Source organism: Lepus europaeus, chromosome X (genome assembly GCF_033115175.1).
Source record: "Lepus europaeus isolate LE1 chromosome X, mLepTim1.pri, whole genome shotgun sequence".
Taxonomy (NCBI): domain Eukaryota; kingdom Metazoa; phylum Chordata; class Mammalia; order Lagomorpha; family Leporidae; genus Lepus; species Lepus europaeus.
In genome coordinates this window covers 124,206,794-124,228,945 of record NC_084850.1, presented here as the reverse complement: position 1 = coordinate 124,228,945, position 22,152 = coordinate 124,206,794, and the positions used below count along the sequence as shown (strand labels likewise).

Sequence of the window (22,152 nt, the reverse complement as noted above, 5' to 3'; positions counted from 1 at the left end):
CTGTGCATCAGTGTGGTGTTTTCTTAGTTCTGGTCTGTATTCTCATCACTCCTACCTGTAAACTTCATCTTCTCTCTTGGTTTTCTGAAATTCATCTGTGAACAGCACCAAGAATCATTACAAGTTTCTGGGAATGAATGAGGTTGTTTACTTAAATTCTTATGATCCATTAAAGGAAAAATCAGTTGTTTCAATTCCATGTAGCAGGAAAAATGGAGCTCGCCTTTTGGAGAGCATTCTTTGGACAAAATATGGGAGCTGTGTAACAGTAAATTTTGATAGTGGTAGTTTTCAAAATATGGTCTATGGATGGGGAAAGAAGCCCGGATAATATATTGCCCAAGCTAGGACACTTTTGCAAATGAAAAAGAGCACTATTAGTATTCTGTGAAAATGGATGTAAACCACAACTGCCCTGGATAAACTGGAATGGCCCGGCTGTGGACCGCCTACAGCAAAGTTACCTGAAATGCAGCTTATCATAGATGCAGGGTCCTGGGCTCTGCTTCAGCTCTACCGACTTTGACTCTCTGCAGTGAAGTCTGTACAAATCTATATTTGAACAAATGCCCCAGGGGAATTCTTTAAGAAGTATGAGTTTAGAATTGCTGCCATGTGGAATATTCGGAAGATAAACCATTTGAATGTTTTCGATTAAAGAGCTGTTGATTGCTTTGTCTTGTGTCAGGAGTCAGAACAGCACTAGCACCAGAACCCAGGGCTGCAAAGACATTTGACTGCAATTACGTGCTTCCCCAGCAATAAGAGATGTATAGTCATGTTATTTAGCAATATGTCATTCTTTTACTAAACGTTCAGTGACTAGGGGATGTCTTGTCTTTTTCTAAATGAATATGAGAGCCATGTAACTACTGTCTTGCATATTTGTCACTAAAAATCAAAAGTTAGAGAAAATCTGAGGGGAAAACCATGGGTTTGAACGATTCTTGGGCAGTGTTGCTGTGGAAAATGAGGTCTTTTCTGCTACCAGCTCACTGTGTGAACTACGCCTTAGTTTCCTTATCTGTAAGATTTGGGAGTTGGAACGTGTGGATCCCAAGGCCCTTTCCCAGTTTGATGTTTCATGGCACTGTTTAAAATAGGAAGCAGTTACTAATCAGCTACTTTGAGGTTGTAATATATTTGGCCCCCAAAATACAAATCCAGTGACTCTTGAAAGTGACAGTGGTTTTAGTCAGATTTTGAAAATGATCCATTGGTATTTGAGATAGCCACTGTGCTAAGACATCATTCATAACTTGGGACTAGCATTCTCGGAGCAGCTACTTGTGTCCTGGATTGAAATTTATGAAGAAAGTATGCTTTAGACTCACAAAGAGATGCCCACTCAAGATCACGTGGTTTGCTGGAACTGCTGCAGAGCGCTGTCCCTCGGCTCTTTGTCCTTCAAAATCCTTCCAGACTGACTTGAAAATGTGTAGTTACAAGTGACTGGCTGCTGATAATATTTTCAGATGTTAACTTCGTAAAAGTGTGTAGGTTTACACATGAATAAATCATAAGGCATCGTGGGATATGAGGGATTGCCTCTGGGAAGGGCTTCTGTAGCCCACCATCTACCACTAGACTCTCTATGATGATGGAAACATTCCATGTTTGTGCTGTCAAATATGGTAACCAATGGCTACTGGAACAGTTGAAATTAGGCTAGTACATTCAAGGAAATGATTTTTAAGTTTTACTTTTTAAAATTAAATAGTTATCTTTGGCTCATGGTGATCTTAAGGGAAAGGACCATATCTAACAGCCATTTCATCTGCTGAGCTTTTTGATTAAACAACATTGAGCACTGATTTTTGCCAGTCGCTGGGTTAGGTGCTTAACAGTAGCTATGTCATTTCTAAAATACTGGTCTTAAAAATAATGATTTAGGGCAGGCTTTCTGGTGCAGCAGGTTAAGCCTCCGCCTGCAGCACCAACATCCCACATGTGTGCTGGTTCGAGTCCCAGCTGCTCCACTTGCAATCCAGCTCCCTGCTAATGCACATGGGAAAGCAGCTGAGGCCGGCCCAAGTGCTTGGGACTCTGCACACACGTGGGAGACCTGAATGAAGCTCCTGGCTCCTGGATTCAGCCTGGCCCAGCCTTGGCTGTTGTGGCCATTTGGGCAGTGAACCAGCAGATAGAAGGTATCTCTCTCTCTCTCTTTCTCTCTCTCTCTCTCTGACTTTCGAATAAATAAATAATTTAAAAAATAATTCTTTGTCTTCAGCTTTCTAATAACAGTATCTTTGGATAAGAAAATAAATGGTATTAAGACATTTTCCATTGCTATAACAAAATACCTAAGACTGGTTAACATACTAAGAAAAAAGTTTTGCGGGCTGAAAGTTTCAGATCTGGGAGCCCCATGAGTTTGGCCTCTAATGAGAGATTATTAGCAAATGGCATCATGATGGGAGCATGTGCAAGGCGAGAGATCACGCAGTGAGATAGGAAGCCAGAGACCACAGAGGGGCCAGCCCTATTCTATTATTACGACTCACTCCCTTGTTAACTAAGAGGTCCCACAAAAATCACATTAATCTCTTCAGAGGGTGATGTCCCCATGACTTAATTACTTTGCTTTAGGCCCACTCCTTAAAGGTTCCCTCACCTCTTAATACCACCGCACTGGGGACCAAGACTCCAACACCCGGACCCTGGAGGGGTACACTCAAACCATAGCAGATACTCTCTTGGTATGGCCGTATGGCAAGCCAGTTCTCATTTCGCATTTGCCCTTGGTGAGATGAAGCCATTGATCTACCATTTGAATGCAGTTACTCAGGCTCCCTTTGTTTTCTGAGCTCTGATGTAATGCTACAGCCCCAGAGGGTCTCAACCTGGCTCCACGATGGAGTCTCTGAGACTTGAACCCCACTTCAGACCCGTCACAGGGGTACTGGGAAGTATTTTTATGTGTCTATTCACAGGTTATAATGTGTGACAGGGTTGAAAACCACTGATAAAGTTCAAACTATAGACCATTCTTTGAAAACACCAAGAATGCCTGCAGCAGCAAATCCTGTCTCTGTGGTACAGAGCAGGCCTAAGGTCCTTGCGACTATTGGTGCTCTGACAGGGGTGAGGAACAGTTTTTCTGCCAAAGGCCATTTGGATATTTGTAACATCATTGAAGGGGGGGGTGCAAACAAAATTATCAACTTAAAAATTAGCTTGCTGTTGATGTACTGAATTTTGGGTCCCGTGTGTGGTTGCCCTGGCAGGGCCGGGTCTAATGATTTCACAGGCTTTATATGGCCTACAGCTGAGACGTTCCCCGCTATTGGAAAATGCTTCCAAAGGAGGAAAGGCTATATCGGTTTGGATTTGGGGCAGCCAAGCAGTCTTGCTGTTCCATTCTGTGCAGGAAACTCTAAGCTAGGCTAATACACTACTCTTACTGTTTTCTGGCATTCTTGTCCAAACAGAATTTGCCAGTCCTCAGACAAAATACACATGTTAATGATTTCACCAACCGTGATGGATGCAGGAGGTTTCAACACTTCCATAGTAACAGCTTAATATAATAGTGTAATTATTTCTAAAGTTAGAGATAATTATTGTCACCTTAGCACAGTAATTGGAATGGAGCTTCCTATATGAAAACTGCTCTTCCCCTACGGCTTCAACTGGTAATGAAATGACAGTTTATGAGGGCAAATAAATGTCCCATTATTCAGGTGAGAAAGGCCCATCAAGCATGCTGTAATCAAAAGAATCTAGGGTGAGACCTGGAATGACCATCTCACCCATAAAACAGCCCTGTCCAATTAGGAGAGTTTAAATGATTACCCTTGAGGCCCCAGCCTTATTTGTCGAGGCCTTGGAGGAAGGAGTATGTGTCGATGACTTTGGTAGCTCTCCCAGAACCTTACCATTGTTCATGGACCTAGCTAAGGCATGACATTGTCAGTCTCCTCTTTTAAGAACAGAGTGCTTCGAAACAGAAAGCTTTTTTGAAATCTCATCTCCCCGTTTTCCTCTGCTCGGAGTAAGAGTTGGCAGTCTTCACACATTAGGACAGAGCAATCCACCCCGAGGAAATCAGGAAAATAGTTTTCAGGTTCTCTTTGATACCATCAGAAGTCTTGGTAGCCAGCAAATGGACTTCTCATTATGAGCTCTCTCAAGTCAAAGGTAGGGCCAGTAAGGAGAGAACAGAGCTGTTAGCCAGGCTATTAAACTGAAATTGGGGGCAGGGGACGGGGATTGTGTGTCTTTAATCTTTATATCCATAGCACCTAGTGGCTCACTCAAATGTTTATTGAATACTTTAGATGGGAATGTACGCCAAACCTTAAGGTAAAATGTGGATCAAAGGCCACAATAAAGATAAAGAGTGTGGAATAGCTTGCTACTGCATGGCTGAAAGTGAGTCGCAGCTTAAACTGCCTGTTGGTATCCAAAGGACCAGAAGGAAAAAAAGAATGGGCTAGTAGGCAGGAAAGACGCTTGCCTGTGGTATGGTGTAACCAGGTAGCTAAAGTTCGGGCAAGCTGAAACCCTTGTATCCCTGCAAAAATAATGCTTTAACTGTCTCTTTAACTGTCAGCTTGATACGCCCACTTTCCCAGGATGCACCTGTTGCATCCGGGACCAGGGCACATGCTCAGACCCCACCCCGGTTGAATACCCGGTTGGAGGGTCCATCCCCTTCCTTATAAAGAGGTGGAAGGCGGGAAGGCGGAAAGTGCTTTCTCCACCGCGGAAGGTCCTCGGGTGTGCCACTCCCGTTTTTCTTCTTTCCACGGCAGTCCGGACGGAGCTCTCCTGCTCTCGCTTAAGGTACCGCTTCCCAAGTTTTTCTGTTTCTCGGTTGCGGGCAACTCTGGCCCACTCATGTTGCATATTTCTCAGTGTGGGGCGGCGCACACTGGAGCGCCTGAGTGTGTTTCTTTCCTGACTGCGAAGTAAATTCTCTTCCTACTTGCACACAAGTCACCACTTAGTATTTTTACCTCTTTGGGAGACAAAAACCTGGATTGGAAGTTAATAAATTCGTTGCCCACATCACCCGGAGACCGGAAGCTCTATGCCTATCCATTGATCAAAGTCTTTGGCTAGTCCTTGGCTCCAGTCCGAATATGGATTGGAGGATGTGTACAGGGAACAGGGGAAGGGCCTCTCAGATTTCCTTCTCTGTTGGCCATAGCTCCATGTTCAGAAGTTGAAGATTCCATTGTGCCTCTCCCATGGGCCAATTACCATGTTCCTTTGGGTCACACATCTGGTCTAGCTAGTCCATGCCTCTCCAGTGGGTATCAGGGCTTCAGAACCATTTATGCAAAGCAATCACTAGTAATTGTTAAGTAGGAATTGAAATGTTAAATAGGGATGTTTTTTCTAAAAAAAAAAAAAAAAAAAGAACTCTCTGCATGAGGGTTACTGCTCTTCAACGCTGTCAGGACTTGGAAAAGATTCAAGGGTTTGTGATCGCTATTCTGTCACCTTGTGGTAGAATAATGGCGACAGCCTAATCCTCTAAAACCTGGGAAGATGTTGTATTACAAGAAGTCATTAAGCTTATTGGTGAAATTGCTGAGGACCTTAAAATGAGGAGAGCTTGCTGGATTATCCAGGTGGGCCCAGTGTAATCACAATAGACCTGTGAGGGGAGGAAGGAGATGGACGGTGGTCGGAATGATGTGACGTGGGAAAGACTGGACTGGCCATTGCTGGGTTTGATGTGAGTGGGCCATGAGCCAAGTGAACACCAGAGCTGGAAAAGGCCAGAAAGCACTCTCCCTTAGAGCCTCCATAGAGGAACTGCTGACACCTTAATTTAAGACCCATTTGGGACTTCTGTTGCTGTAAGCCACTAAGTTTTCATAATTTGCTACAGCAGTAGGAAAATAGTAGCTCTTCAACTGCTTTTATGTATCATTCATCCCTGGATACCAGGTATGGAAGCAAACGGAAGAAGAATCACTGACTCAGTTGTGTTAACATGGATTTGTGATCTGACTAATGAATGGTATCTTGTCAACATCCGACCAGTGATTATCAAACAAATGAAAAAGATTGGTTATCTTCTCAAACTATGTACTGGGTCATGTACATGAGAAATGGTCTTTTCTTTGGACTTAAATTTTATTGTGATAAGGTTATTTGCAAATGGAGTAAATTAAAAAGGTCCCTCTGGAGAGAGTAATGTGCAGTATACTCTTTCAAGTATGGATTCATTAATTGGTTTTAAATGGAAAATAACATATCAAAAATTTTAGTTGTCTCTAACCCTTCACAAGAACTCTGCTTTTATGAATACATAACCTTGCAAATTAAGTCATCCTCCCCACACCACCCACCCAAGAAATTATAAAGTTAAAAGAATAGAAATTGCTTATAGAAGACAGTATAAGTCAATTCTACTGTGAGTATTTCTCTTTAAGTTTCCCACATTTGGTCAACTGAGATTCAGACAATATGGTGTCTTTTCCAAAATACAAATCATTGCAGAAGGGCTTTACATAAGGGTTAGTTAGCACCTACAGATATTGGTGCTCTTAGTGATATTTCAGACTTTACTGGTTATTTATTGGATTTTGCTTGATGGATTCTTAAATAATTAGATCACTAGGTATACTATAATGCTTATAAACTGTTACACTCTGTCTGAAAAGCATCTCCATGGGAGTCCTATAGCTCCTGCTGAATACCTGGAGATGTTGTTTAAAATTTCAACTCCAGTAGCCTATGAGGACTGCAGTACAAGAGGATTGTGGGGTCTGTGTGTGTGTGTGTGTAAACATCTGTGATAATGTACATTTTTTTCTCAGGAGTTGTGTTGATTTACAAAGCTGAATTCTCTCTGGGACAAATTTCAAGATTCTTAAGTATGAGTCTTATTATACCTTAAAATTGTTTTACCCTTGAGAACATGTTTGAGGGATCATGAAAGACAAGAAGAAACCTACAACTGTTGCTTGAAATAAAACCTGTCAAGACTGTGTATGATCTGTGTGGCAAAGTAAAGTAATATGGTCTATGAATCATAACTATTCCATTTCTAAAATCATTTCCTCGCTGACTGCAGGCCTGGCTTTATTCTTCCTACAGCCTAGGCCAATGTCAGAATTGTGGTCATTTCGAAGAGCAAAACTTCTGCAGATGGAATTAATGTAAGCATAAGCACAATTCTCAAAACACAGACATAGGCTTTCATTGTTGACATCTGGGACCTGGATTGAGGGTCTCCCCCCTGTCTATGCAACTCTCAGTTGATCACAGGAGCTTTTCCCCAAAGATGGGAAAGTGGTCCAGATGACCCCTTTGCAAAGTTTAGGTCCACTTGAAAGCATTCTGTCAAGTGGCAAGAAAAGAAAGGTGGAAGGCACCCAAGAGCCTCAAAGTGTGGAGTCTGAGGCGGGAACCCGTCACCAACACTGTCAGTGGTGGAGGCCCCAGAAGACTAGGGGCGCCCTTTGCAGCTTTCCACTTTGTTTCTGTCCCTTCAGTGACAGCCTTGTAGCTGGGGACAGGGGGGAGGGGGGTGGGGAAAGCTTGGGGACAGTGCAGGCTGTGTCATAAATTTAGACACAGGCAAAGGGGAATCTCAGCTGCCATTTTATTCAAATCCTTCACTTTACAAAAGCAGACACCAAGGCCAGAGAAATGAAGTGGTTTGGCCTAGGTTACAGATCAGTGGTGCAGCCTGCAGTTCAGGGGCCTGACTGGGCTCAGCACTTAACCTCCCCTCCTCCTGGCTCTTCCTGGTCAGCTCTTAAGTAAGATGTGAGTGAGTCCTTTGGCACCTCCAGGACCTCGCCCTGGCCTGCACAGCATGGTCCAATCCTTCTGAAGCGCGGGGCCACAGCCAAGCACAGGCAGGCCCAGGGCCAGCCCACCGCTGCAGTGCCCGCAGCTTTCCGCACATGGAGCTAGAACTCATAAATAGGAACCCCCAGCGGCACACTTTGAAGAAGCATGACAGGCAAAAGTGCAATTCTGCATCCCTTTATTTATAAATGAGTTGGGAAGGCTGTGTTTCATTTGGGGGCAGGAGTGGGATGGGAGCGGGGGTGGCATGGGAACGCGGGGTGGGGAGCTGATTCCAGAAGTTTGCGATATTCAGCACCAGAGCAAATGCTTGGGCCTAAGGTCGTGCTTCAACCCAGGCGCATGGTCTTTTTGTCTTATATATACAGCATAGTCTCAAGTGTGTATGCTTTTCTTATGGCTTTGTCCCCAGACACATTGCAGTGACACAACAAAACACTACAGGAGAGTATATGGTGCAAATGCCTCAGGAGCTATTTCTTTTGTTAAAAAAAAATCTGACAGCCAACACTAGTGCAGAAGGGATGTCTGAGAAACAGGCACCTCTTTGCTAGAGTCAGGCTCAGCTGATTAGCGGAGCCTGTGATGTCATCTCGCATCTCTCCCTGGGGGGATGACCAGGTGCTAAAATAAGTCCTTGAGATGGAGAGAAAATAAATCTATGCTCTTCCTGTCCCTCCCTCAAAGGATGGACTCATAGTATCTAGCAGCCTAAGGCAGAGGGGAGCAAGCTTGCAGTCCCGCTGCTGTGTCTTTTTCCGAGAGCAAGGCAGAAGCCAGGCTGCCATTGGTGTCTTGTTTCTCTTGTAGCTGCCTTTCCTTGGCGTCTGTAGGGTCCTGGTGCCCAGGAGCTTGCTTGCCAGAAACAGGCCATTCAGTGTGACTGTGGCATTATAATTGTACCCAAGTTTCTTAGCTGGAGGAGGGCTAAACGTATGACTTCAGGGTCTCCCATAGGACAACATGGGGAAGCTAGCGAGGCAGGAACCCACACCCTGCATGGGTATCCATAACCCTGGAGATACATAACAGGAGTCCTAGTTCTTTACCGGTTGGAGGCGTGGTAACACTTGAAAGGGAGCAGAAAATAAATCCCCTCCCACTGCCGCCCTACTTGAGACCCATGCTCTCCCATCTTCACAACCTGCCCCTTCCACAATCCGAAATGGCGGTCTTGTGGCCCTCACAGTCTGGACCTTCGTTCCTTTTCCACGGCAAAGGGATTCTCTGTCCTTGCTTTCTGTAATTTCTGCTTACCTCTCTCAGCTTTAACTCACTCTCGAGCGATAAACCTCTGGGAGCAGGAAGGTGGCTGGGGGTTGGGGAGAAGCTAGAAGAGACAGAGATGGCCATGAGATAGCAAAAGGTGGGTTGCAGAGTGTTTCTAATTCCTTGTCAGTAGGCTCCTAGCCTTGGCAGGGTGGGGAGGTTTTCTTAGAGCTAGTAGGGTGAGATTTAGGGTTTGTATTGGCCCATCCCGGCACATCCCCGGCATCAGTTGCTTCCTGTAATTGGCAGCTATGGCAGCACTGTTGGATAGGTCATGTAAGTGGCACCTGTTGGTATGGGGTATGACGTCTGCAAATTTATTGTCAGTCTATTACATCAACCCCACACCACAACTGGACTCCAGTAAAAGTGGATCTTTCTGCCCTGGACCATGGAGTAAGAACATAAAAGGCTTTCCCAAGAGTTTACCCTATGAAGGGAGGTCCTGAAGGGATTTAAGAGAGCAGATTTTCTTTAGCCTCCTTTCTTCTCTCCAGGAACCTGTTTTCTCCATTGCTGTTCCCTTGTTCTCCGCTACTCTTCCTCGTGCCTGGCCAGTCTCCTTGTCCCTTCATTGCTATACGTGGCAACCAACTGACATGGAGGGCATCTATGAACTGTTTGTCCTGGATACATGATGGAGAACAGAGGTCAAATGGGCACAATGGAAGAATGGGGCCCTTGCCTTTCTCTGTGGAGCAATAGTCTGGGTGGGCCTTGTGTCCAAAATGTTTTCTTCTCATGCGCCATGTTCCTGCCAGCACTCTGTCCCACACGAGTACTTGGCAGAGTTCTGGGGAGAGAGAGTGAGCCAGGACTGAGGAGGTTCCAAGCCAGCTTGACCTTGTACTTTTGCTTGGCAACAATTGCCACTCCTCTCCAGGTGGCCAGGGAGGTAGTTTGACCCCAACACGAAGGGGAAAGACATGCCACTTTCATTCATTGGTTGCCCCCCTTGTCACTTAGAAAGCTGGTTCCCAAGGCCTCTGAAAAAGGGATATCAGAAGAGATGCTAGACTCTGCCCCCAAGTTGCTGGTTTGGGCCTCTGCTCAGTCAGGCCCCAGCTCTGTCTCTAACTTTACTGGGATAACCAGGCAAGACCTATTTCTATCAAAGAGTTTGGTTCCAAACCTTGACTGTCTGCTCCTTTACCTACATGTGATTAGGGAGCAGTAAATTCAGACAGCTCAGCAGAAGTGTTCAGAGTCTCCATCCCATTTGGCAAACTGAGGGCCAGAGATAACTGCAATAGTACCTAAGCCATTCAGACGCTGAGAGCCTAACTGATGCCATGGTTCTCTGCAAAGCTCTTCAGAGCCTCTTTTCACCCACCAGTATAAGGGGAGACCACAGTAATGACATAGGAATTTCTTGGTTGGGACAAAACATTTCTACAGAGATCTGGGATGAGCTTTTGACAAACTGCCCAAGTCACAAGGGAACCAGATGGTTCTTTAGAGCAAAGATCTCAGTGGGGTATTGATATGGTGAGCAGGAGAGGAGTATATTATAAAATGCCATCACCATAGATTCATATTGTATGTGACATCCACCCTGGGGTGGCGTGTTTGGAGCATACACAGAACAGATACGTGCAGGTAGCACCCCTATCGGTACACTATCTGTTTGGTACATCAAGTAGGTCTGTGACACTGTTAATTGGTCAGAAATGGGAAAGGCCATTCCATAATAGCATCCTTAAAGGAGAAGCTGGGGGAGCCATTTATCATCTGCCAAATGTGGAGCTAAAGGCTCACAGCTCCTCATTTTCTATACTGCCCCATTCTTCCATGTTTCTTTGTTGCAGGTCCCACTGATTTTAGGTAATTTCTGGGAAACAATGACATCAAACCAGTGAAGAGAGGGTACAGCCAGGAGCACAGTAGGCCCTTGACACGCGGTGTTCAGGTGCATACTTGGTGGCCTTGCCACATTCCTGACTCTGAAAAGAGCTGATGCTTTACACCAAGTATTAGTAGCTGAACCAAGAAGGTTGGAATCTGTTTTTAACTCGACTATTTCAGCAGCACTTGGTCACCTGTATTGGAAACATTTATTCTGGCAGAGCTTGGGTGGCAGGAGACAACGTGCAGGGCGCTCATGGAGCCAGAAGTAGCAGATTGGAGGGAACAGCGACTTCCACAGGTGGTTTACTTGGTAGGGTTGGGTGTAAGGACCAAAGCAGAGGACACCCCACTCAGTGCAAGTCTCCTGGGGGGTGCTCTGCCTATTTCCTTAGCAAGGTTAAAGTAGAGTGATTCTAGATGATGCTAAGAAGGTTTGTGTAGTTTGCCTGGAAACCTCCATGCCGAGCCCAAGTCCTGGGTTATGTGGACAATGAGGGAGAACTGACAGAGTTCAGAGTCCCTCTGCTGAGCCAAACAGCGCCTGTGACTCTTCCCCTCCGAACACCACCCAGGCATTCCCCATGATCCCTCCCACCTCCCCGATCTGTGTGGTGTGGCTCGTGTGTGCCAGCCGCTGTTACTTCTCATCCTCATCCCCCTCACTCATGCTGCTGATGGAGGCAGAGGCTGCTTTAGGCGAGGAGGGAGGCGAGGCTTTGGCTGGCAGCCAGGAGAAGGTAGGCGATGGGGAGCGTGATGGGGACCGGCTCCTGGTCGGGCTGCTCACGGGGCTCTGCTTCGGAGATAAGGCCTGTAGCATCCGGCTACTCCTTTCCTGGAACATCTGCTTCTAGAGAGGAATTTCAGAGAAGGCATCTGTTAGCAATCTGAGGTGGCAGCACAACAGAAAACAAAGGCAGGAAGGAGAGCCACCACTCCCAGACACCTGCAGCCGCTGACACAATGGTATCCTAACAACTCCATGTTGCTGAAAACCGTGGTGGCAAGGAACTGAGTATCATTCAAGGGGCAGCCAGATGCTGATGCTTAAGATTGAAATCACTGGGGAACAGCGCTGTGGCGTAGTGGGCTAAGCCTCTGCCTGTGGTGCCGGCATCCCATATGGGCACTGGTTCGAGTCCCAGCTGTTCCTCTTCCGATCCAGCTCTCTGTTATGGCCTGGGAAAGCAGTAGAAGATGGGCCAGTTCCTTGGGTCCCTGCACCCGCGTGGGAGACCCAGAAGAAGCTCCTGGCTTTGGATCGGCGCAGCTCCTGCCATTGCGGCCAATTGGGGAGTGAACCAGCGGATGGAAGACCTCTCTGTGTCTCTCCTTCTCCCTCTCTCTCTCCCCCTCTCTGTAACTCTACCTCTCAAAAAAAAAAAAAAAACAACAAATAAAATCTTTTTTTCTTGACAGTCACACATGAATTTTATTGAAAATGAGAGGCAAAGCAACCGATTGGGACTGGCACTCCTTACAAGTGCGGCCCCCAACAACGGGTTACACAGATTTCTGTAGTATTCTGTCCACTAGGGCTCACAATTTCGAACCCCTGGTATGCAGAATAAAATTTTTTTAAAAGGTTGCAATCACTACTGTTTCCCAAGACTCTTGCATTCTTCCTTCCTTTCCTTCTACTTATAACATTAAAGTGAGGATCTGTTATTTGGCAGGTAATTAATAATGTCCTAGGTACTAGGGAGGTAGGAGAAAATAAGACAAAAGTCTCTGTCCTCATGAACATGAGGCGAAATCACAAAATAAACAAAATACCGGCTAAGTCAGATGGAAATGTGTCTATGCGAAAAATAAGCGGGACAGAGGATAGCAAGAAGAGGTGGGGGCGGGGGACTGCAACTGCAAATGGGGTGCTCAGGGGGTATGTCACTGAGAAAATGCCATTCAAGCAGAGACCTGAAAGAGATAAGGGTGGCACCCCATGAATAGCACCCAGCAGCAGCATGTTCTTAACAAAGAACCCTACCAAGGGAACAGGCCATGCATATCCAAGGACGAGCTGGAGTAGGGTCAGCTGGGAAAGGAGTGGGACAACAGGTCGTGTAGGAGATCAGCAGGGAGGTGACAGAGGGCTTGGCGGCCATTTTGAGAGCTCTGGGCTTCCCTCTGAGGAGAACCACATGGGATATTCATGTTCGAGGGGAGGAGGGAGGCCTTTTGGGAGCAGCGGCCTGAGCTGGTTGGGAGGGGAGAATGTGAGGCTTATGAGGGGGTGGGAAATTGAAGCAAACAGCAGGGGGCTGTTTTGCCATGGAGGAGAGACACCTCTGGAGAGTGCCCAGCAAAGGAGTAACAAAATAAGCTTTTTACTTTCAGAGGGCTGCACTGGTTCCTGCCTGGGAAAGGACTCCAGCGAAGCCAGGGCAGGAGCAGGGAGACCAGGTAAGAGACTGTCACAATAAGAATGCAAGATTATAGTGGGGCCTGGGCCTCAGTAATGGCTGTGACAATACTAATGAGTCATGGGCGGATTCCCAGTGTATCCCTCCCCTGTATCTTTACTAAGGTATAAGAGACTCACCCCTTTAAAATGTTACGCAGTTTGACAAATGCATACAATCACATGACCACCACAGTCGAGGCATAGAGGAGTTCCAGAGCCCAAATGCCCTTCTGATCCTTTGGAGTCATCCCCTGCCAGCCCCCTGGCAGCAGATCTGTTTTCTGTCCCTACAGTTAAGCCTTTTCCAAAGTGTTACTGAAGTGGGATCCTACAGTATGTGGTCTGGCTACAATTTGAAGGTAGAGCCCACAGGACTCGCTGACAGATGGGATGGTGGCATGTGGGAGGAAGAGGAATTAAAGGACTGTTTCTGGCCTGTGAAACTAGAAAGCAGTGCTGCCATTTGCTGGGGTGAGGAAGACGGGTGGGGGCAGGTTTTGGCGGTGGGACCTGTTTTCCAGTTGGGGACTTCAGCTGACTTGCTTGGTGCTTTCAGAACTGAGACCTTCCCTGAGGCTGTCCTCCAGCTTTCTGGGAAGCCTGGTTCTGGCCTTGTTGTTGCCAGTGTCCTTGGCTTCGTGCCTTTTGCCTGCTGCTCACTCCCCCAGACTCTGTTCCGCTAACTTCAGAGTGTCCTAACTGTACTGAGGGGGGTCTTTCCATTGCTCATAACTGAGCTTCACCCTCACTTTGGTCCAACCTTTTGATCCTAAACTAGTTGAGTATCCCTTACCTAAAATGCTTGAGACCAGAAGTACTTCAGATATGGGATTTTTTTGGATTTTGGAATATCTGCATATACATAATGAGAAATGTTGGGAACGGGACCCACGTCTAAACATGAAACTCATTTATGTTTCATATGCATCTGATACACATAGACTGAAGATAATTTTATACAGTATTTTTAGTGTAACTGCAGTCTATCATGTGAGATTAGGGATGGAATTTTCCACTTCTCAGTGTGAAAAAACGTTTCCGATTTTGGGTCTTCAGATCATGGATGTTCAATCTGCATTAATCCATGGTGGACTTTGCTTGCTATTTGGGTCATTCATTTTACAAACCATTATGGAGACTCTCTGGGGACCAGGTGGGACCTGAGCGGGGTCTCCAGTACACACATGTAAAGGGTGTAGACAAGAGAAAAAGGTCTGCCGTAAGGGCTCTGTAAGCAGGAGGTGCTTAGTAGACAGTACTAAGTACAAGCTGTGCAGCATGATGAGGCCCCTCAGTGCCATGAGGTGGCACTAGCTTGGGTCTGTAGCACCAGAGGAGGCTGGAGTTTCTCCTCAAGAGCTCTAGGAAGATTTTAATTAGGAGAAGAATATGGTTAGACTAGCATTTTAAGCATATCTTGGTGTGGGAGCATAAAAGAAACCATAAAGGAAAAGACTGATGTTCAACTCCATATAAATTTAAAACTTGTGTGCCTCAACCACCACCACAAGCTTAGCGGTTAGGCTGATGGTTAGGACGCCAGCACTCCACATCAAAGTACCTGGATTCAATTCCTGCCTCTGGCACCTGATTCCGCCTTCCTGCTAATACAGACCTGGAAAGACAGTAGTGATGGCCCAAGTAGTCAGGACCTATCACCCACCTGGGAGACATAGATTGATTTCTCAGTTCCCAGCTTCAGCCCCATAGCTTTTGTTGGCTTTTGAGGAGTGAACTAGTGGAGGAGAGATCTCCACTTAGGATACAGCTCCCAGCAAATGTGCCTGGGAAAGCAGTGGAAGATAGCCCAAGGCTCTGGGCCCCTGCACCCACGTGGGAGACCTGAATAAAGCTCCTGGCTTCAAGCCTGGCCCAGTCCTGGATGTCGTGGCCATTTGGGGAGTGAACCAGCAGATAAAAGATCTCTCGTGTGTGTGTGTGTGTGTATCTCCTCCACTGCCCATAACTCTGCCTTTCAAATAAATTTTTAAAAATCTTTAAAAAATTTTCTTCCTGAAGAGATAATCAGAGATGTAAGTAAATATTTGCTCTGTATCTGAATGTTCGTTATCCCAGTGTCGTAATAGAGAAAATGGCAAGCTCCCTAAATATGTTAGATCTTGTTCCACTACAGGATGCCATACTAAGCACTTGATGAAAATCAGATTCTTAAAGAAGAATAATGTGAGCAAATGCTCATGAGTGATGGCAAAGTCAGAATGATTTCTGAACAGTAGAGTGTGCATATGTGAACACAGAAAAAAGATCTAGGTTATACAACTACCAAGGACATTTAGACTTATTTTAGCTTTACTTTCTAAAGTTCTGTAATGAATACACTTGGCCCTCTGTATCTGGAGGTTGTGCATCTGCAGAATTTACTGACCACATATGAAAAATATTTGAAAAAAATTGTATTGGTACAGAACAGGTGCAGACTCATTTTCCCCTCAGTGATACAGTGTAACAACTGTACACAGCAGTGACATTGTGTTAGGTATTGGTAGTCATCTGTGATGAGTATATGAGGGTATGTATAGGTTATATGCAAATTCCATGCCATTTTATCTCAGGGACTAGAGCAGCTATGGATTTTGGTATCCTCAGAGTCCTGGAACTGATCCCCTGAGGATACCGAGGTACGACTGCTTACTACTTTTATCAACATAAAGAAGTATTATGATGGGAAGAAAGGTAACACTAGCATGCAGGTCAGGAGGAAGAATAAGCATTGCCTTAAGGACATGAGTGAGAAAACAGGCCTCAGTCATCAGTTCCCCCAGGCATCATTTTCCCTTTCTAAACTCTAGCCCATTACTTTCCAGAGCCCCAAGCTTCCTATAGCAGATACCATAGAGATGATTTGCTGATCGCTAAGATCCTTTCCAGATTTAAAACTCTACACGTCAACGAATACACCAATTATTTACCTTCCATTAAGAGCGCTGGTGATTCTGCAAAAGACATTCAGACCACTGCCAAAATCAAACAAACAAAAAATAGCACAGTACAACAGCATTACCTTATATTAAGCCCATTTATGAGACAAAATCAAATGCCAAAGGACTGGGTGGCCTATTATTAACAGCAACATTAAAAAAAATGCTTGAACTCCTGGCAGGCACTTTAAAATATGTGTTTGTATTACTGTAATCTTTAAGCATATTTTTAGTGGCAGCCATTAGCCCTCCTGCTGTTAATGGATTGTCAGCATTTCCATTAGAGGCCCACTTTCTAAGAAATCTACAACTTAGCTGCTCTAGTTTGAATCAAACTCATAACTGAGAATATTCTGCTGAAGGGGGATGCTAGAATTTGAATCCTTAATGATAAACAATGGTGTCGCATTTCATAAAATGTGGTATCCGTGCAAAACAACTCGGGGCCTGGGATCTGTTTTTGGTGCATTTGGAAGGGTGGTTTCCTTGCAAAGGAGCTGAAATCAATCTGGTCAGGAGACAGTTTGTAATGAGTTTCCTGGGAAGAAAAGCACTTTAGAAATATAACAAATAATGAAGACTATGGCATGGCATTTTCAAGGAGAAAAGGTATTTAAATTCAGTCTTTGACTGTATTAAGAGGTTTCCATTTATAAAGTTTTCCCCCAAGAAAATAATCCATTTATAGTCCTGTCCATATGAAAGTAATTTTCTATTTCCCTCCTACAAAGTTTTCCCTTTTAAGAAGTACTTAACATCTAGTGAGGCAGTAAATGTCTTGACAAATGCCTTTAAAGGTTTCAGTATTTCAGATACATTCTGGAATATCTTCCAAAAAGATGGAAAAAAATCCAGGTAAAGTCTGGTGTGGACCCCTGAAACTGAAGAAGATGGAAGGGCTCAAGCTTTAGTTTTGGCCAAATCAAGAAACCAGAGGGGCTCTTGTTGTGGCACAGCAGGTTAACCTACCATCTTCAGACCAGCATCCCACATCAGAGTACTGGTTAGAGTCCCAGCTGCTGTTTCCAATCCAGCTCCATGCTAATGCACCTGGAAAGGCAGAGGAAGATAGCCCCCTCCCGCCCATGTGGGAGACCCAGACCGGGTTTCTGGCTCCTGGTTTTTGCCTGGCCCAGCCTCAGCCATGGCAGCCACTTGGGGAGTGAACCAGCAGATGGCAGATCAATCAATCTCAATTCATTCTGTGTGTGTGTGTGTGTGTGTCTGTAAGTAACTGCCTTTCAAATAAATAAGTCAATCTTAAAAAACAACAATAAACCCTTACACAGAGTGCGGGTGTACTGTTCTAAGGTCCTTAAAGTGTGAACCAATTTAATCCTCGCAACATCCCTAGGAGTCCTAGCAAGTAAACTACAATTACTTCCCCCAGAGACAGATGTTGAGACTGAGGCCCAGAGAGGCAAAAGAACTTGGCTAAGGCCACCCAGCCATGAAGTGAGTCCTTGCTCAGCACTAACTCTTGTAATTAGCCACTTTTAAATGAGAATCTTTTCATGTTTACTCACATCTTATTGTGTATTTATTTAAAGACAATTTTTAATATCAATTATGAAAACATTTTTAGCTGTATTTTGTATCTCTTTTCTGGAAATCAAAAGTCTTAAAAATCAGCAGTGCGTACAATTGTGGCTGTTACAAAAAATGGGTGAAGATATGGAGAATTTAGAACTGTTTATGTATTGCTGGTGGGAATATAAAATAGTGCAGCCTCAGGAAGTTAAACATATAATCCAGCAATTCCACTTATGAGCATATATCCAAAGAGCTGAAAGCAGGTATTCAAACAGATATGTTCACAGCACTGACATTCATAACAGCATTATTCATTATTGCCAAAAAGATGGCAACAACCCGAATGTCCATCAGTGGAAGACTGGACAAGCAAGATGTGGTACATACGTGGACTGTTACTCAGGGAAGGAAATTCTGGCACAGGCAACAACATGGATGACCTTTGGGAACATGACTAAATGAAATAAGCCAGACACAAAAGGACAAATACTGTTTAATTCTACTTACATGAGGGATTTAGAGTAGTCAGATCCATAGAGACAGAAAGTAGAATGAAGTTTGTTAGGGACTGGGGGGTAGAGGGGCTGCAAAGTTGTTTAGTGGATACAGTTTAGGGCAATGAAAAAGTTTTGGGGGCCAGCATTGTGGCAGAACAGGTAAAGCTGCCGCCTCCAACACTTGTATCCTGTATGGGCGCCGGTTCAAGTCCTGGCTGCTCCACTCCAATCCAACTCCCTGCTAATTGCCTGAGAAAAGAAGCAGAAGATGGCCCATGTCTTTGGACTCCTACTACCCATGTGGGAGACCTGGATGAAGCTCCTGGTTCCTGGCTTTGGCCTGGCCCAGTGCTGGCCGTTCCGGCTATCTAGGGACTGAACCAGCAGATGGAAAAATCTCTGTCTCTGTCTTTCCCTCTTTCTCTCTGTAACTCTGACTTTCAAAATAAATAAAATCTTTTGTAAAAGTTCTGGAGATGGATGGTGGTGATGGTTGCACAGTGTCAATGTACTTAAAATCACTGAACTATATGTAGTTTGTCAAAATTGCAGATTTTATGTTATGTATATATTTGCCAAAATTTTAAAGAATTCTCACCCTATGTCAGTCTGTTCTTTCCAAAATGAAACTATCTAGTCAGGTTTCTCACAAAGGGTATTATTTGTTTATATCAGATGGCGAATGCCTGTTGGATTCGCAGAGGAATCAGTGAGACTGATAAGATGGAGCGATGAGAGCCGGTGCCGCAGCTCACTAGGCTAATCCTCCACCTGCGACGCTGACACCCCAGGTTCTAGTCCCGGTTGGGGCACCAGATTCTATCCTGGTTGCTCCTCTTCCAGGCCAGCTCTCTGCTGTGGCCCGGAAAGGCAGTGGAGGATGGCCCAAGTGCTTGGGCCCTGCACCCCATGGGAGACCAGGAGGAAGCACCTGGCTCCTGGTTTCAGATCGGCGCAGTGCGCCGGCCATAGCGGCCATTTGGGGGGTGAACCAATGGAAAAGGAAGAACTTTCTCTCTCTCTCTCTCACTAACTCTGCCTGTCAAAAAAAAAAAAAGTGATGAGAGTTTGCTGATCTAACTAAAAACTTGCAACTGACTTAAGTTCATTTGCTCCTGCTGCACAAGGAAAGGGTCAGTGTTCACATGGAAAAGTAGACCCACTTCACCTTAAACAGGAATGGATTCTGTTTTTTTGCTAATGATGGGATACAGTGGCAGAGCATTCAAAATGATATGTAATGATTTAAAAAAATACCATGTGGTTGAAGTGCTATGGTGTAAATAGAGTGTGTTTGCATGTCAAACAAGCAAGTTCCAAAGTTTCATTGGAAAGAAGCTACCCTCAAATCAAACCCTAAATGCTGAGCAAACATCCCTGACCCAGGCTCCTTGACCCTCAGCATTTGGGGGGTGAAGAATATCCTATCCAAGATGGCAACAAAGTTTGAAAGTTACGCTCCCTTACTGCTACTTCTTTGAGAAAGTCTGTCCATCAGACACCCCCTAAAGAAAGTTAATACCTAGCCTCTATTGGGAAATTTTCCATTTTCCCTCTGGTTGAGTTACAGGCTACCTTCTGACTATACGTCAAAACCAGTTAGAAGAATCAAGCAAAAGTAGTTAAATGAGTAGAGTGGAGAGACTGAAAAACAGTACCTTGAGCTCAGATCACCGACTCATCAGACTCAATTGGAACCAATAATCTGTTATAGGGATTAAGAAGTATCTAGATTGCTTGCTTCAAATTCTCAGAAACCACTTTAGTAGGTAGCCTCCAAAGTGCTACTCACATTCTTGTGTGGTGTCCTCCCACAGAGTACTGGGGTTGGATATGGCAGAACCTGGCAGAAACAATGGCAGGTTACTCCTGATACTAGGTCTTAAAAAGGCTATCGCTTTTGTCTGGGTCACTCTTTCTCTGTCGTTCATTCTGGAGGAAGCTAACTGCCATGTCATGAAGACCCTCAAGCAGCCTTGGGGGGAAGCCCATGGGTGAGTAACCAAGATCATTAACAGCCATGTAAAGGATGGCCTGGAAGCCCCAGATGACTGCAGCCCCAGTGGACATCTTGACTGCGAACATGGGAGACATTAAGCCAGAACCACACAGCTGAGCTGCTTCCCTATTCAGCCTCAGAAATGGTGTGAGATAATAAGTGTCTTCTGTTTTCAGTTGCTAAGTTGGGGGGCAATTTGTTACACAACAGATGAGTAGTAGTATATCCTTAAACAACATGCTTTTTACTTGCTTAGGACTAGGAGGCCAGCATGGCCCTGAACCTTGATGACCTGGCTGAAAGTGCCATTTTGGCAACTGGCTCTGTTAGAAGGCCTTAGATGGGTTTTGGTAGGCCTCAGTTTCTCCACAATGCCACATACCAAAACTTGACCAATGGAAAGCAAAATGACTGATTTCATGGACTTTCCTTCAGTAGAAGACACAGGGCTGGCCAGGAGAAGGCAGCCCAGCCATAGGCTCTATCCCAGCATGTCCTTCCAGACCTTGGGAAAGTTTCATAATTTTTCTAGGCTTTAGTTTCTTTACCTATAGAATGGCTTAAGATACTACCTTCTTCTATATTTAAAATGGGTAGGAAAGATGTGAAGAATATTGGAAAAAATTCAACTTGCTGTACAACTTCTAGGCAATAACATTTTCATCTTCATTGCCATCACCATCATCACCACTTTGACTCAGCTGGGGTGTAAGGGTTTGGATTTATGTCACAGTCTTTGATAACAAGCATGCAGTGGCTTGGGGTGACTTAGAGACGTGTACTGCAAGAAGTAAATTCAAATATCCCATGGGGCCTGATGGACAGCATAAATTATGAGTCAGGTTGTGGCAGGGAGTGAATGAGACAGTGGGGGTTAGTGTGGTCGTGGCAAATTAGAGAGTTCACTTCCTCTCTAAAAGAAATTTTAAAGTACCATTCAGGGCCAAGCAAACCGAATCTGCCTGCTGAATTTGATTCACTAGTTACCAAGTTGTATATTTCTATATCCAGCACCACAAGCAGAAAAATGCTAAGGAGAATATAAATATATGGAGGACTGAGGCCTCACTACATCCTTTGCAGAATCTGGAAGGTTCTGTGAATAGGTCTTCCTCACACATCCATTCATTCAATCCAGAAACATTTAAGTAGTACTGACTATAATCTACATACTGCTACAATACTGTAGTACCAAATTTTATATGTCAGATCCTTCTATTTTGCACCTAAGTTTGGGTTATTTGAATCACTACTGTATTTGCAGGTAATGCAAATCTTCTATTTTAAGAAATGATTCCTAGTCCCAAATCCACAAATAAAGAATTATTATAATAATAGCATATTCATGAAAAGCAAATTACTTATCTTGGCGTTTAACATCCTTGTAACTATTCCTGTACTTTTAATGTCAACAGAAAAAAAAGTAATGTCTAAGTCTGGCTGATATGGTAAATTAATGTTAATAACAGTTTTGACACTAATAGCAACTTTTAAAAAGAAAAACCTCCAGTCTGTAGGCTGGGTCTCATTTCTTAAGAATCACCTCAGCTTGCTGTCACCAGACTTCCCAAGAACAATTCCAGCTACTGTTTCACCTGCACCGGGTGCCTGAAACGACTAGGGTCTATCAAGTCTCTATGAAATTACACCCTTTCCCTGCTTTTGCTCACTCCAGGTGGAGAAAACATCCACCCCCTTGAGTTACAATACCAGGGCTCCTCAGCAGAGACACGTTTCTGAATCTCTGTAAGCAAATGAATACCTGCATGGCTTCATTAAAAACCACTAGCTGTTTCTTCAGAGCCTGAAAATCACTTGTGAACACGTGAACTATTAAAACACACACTAGATTAAATGGGAACCTTGAGACTATGTTGCAGA

General features: G+C 44.7%; 1 protein-coding gene across 4 annotated transcripts in view; it reads right to left on the bottom strand.

Annotated features, from left to right (window-relative positions):
* Positions 1-7,960: 7,960 nt before the first annotated feature.
* PCYT1B (phosphate cytidylyltransferase 1B, choline) overlaps positions 7,961-22,152 on the bottom strand; it is a 96,778-nt gene continuing 82,586 nt past the window's right edge. For 3 of the 4 annotated variants that reach the window (XM_062183957.1, XM_062183956.1, XM_062183958.1), the window contains one exon: positions 7,961-11,749. In XM_062183957.1, coding sequence (XP_062039941.1) covers positions 11,537-11,749 — 213 coding nt within the window. In that variant the 3' untranslated portion in view covers positions 7,961-11,536. Of the gene's footprint in view, positions 11,750-18,289; positions 18,522-22,152 lie in introns of those variants that run through there. The other variant, XM_062183959.1, reaches the window with a different exon arrangement.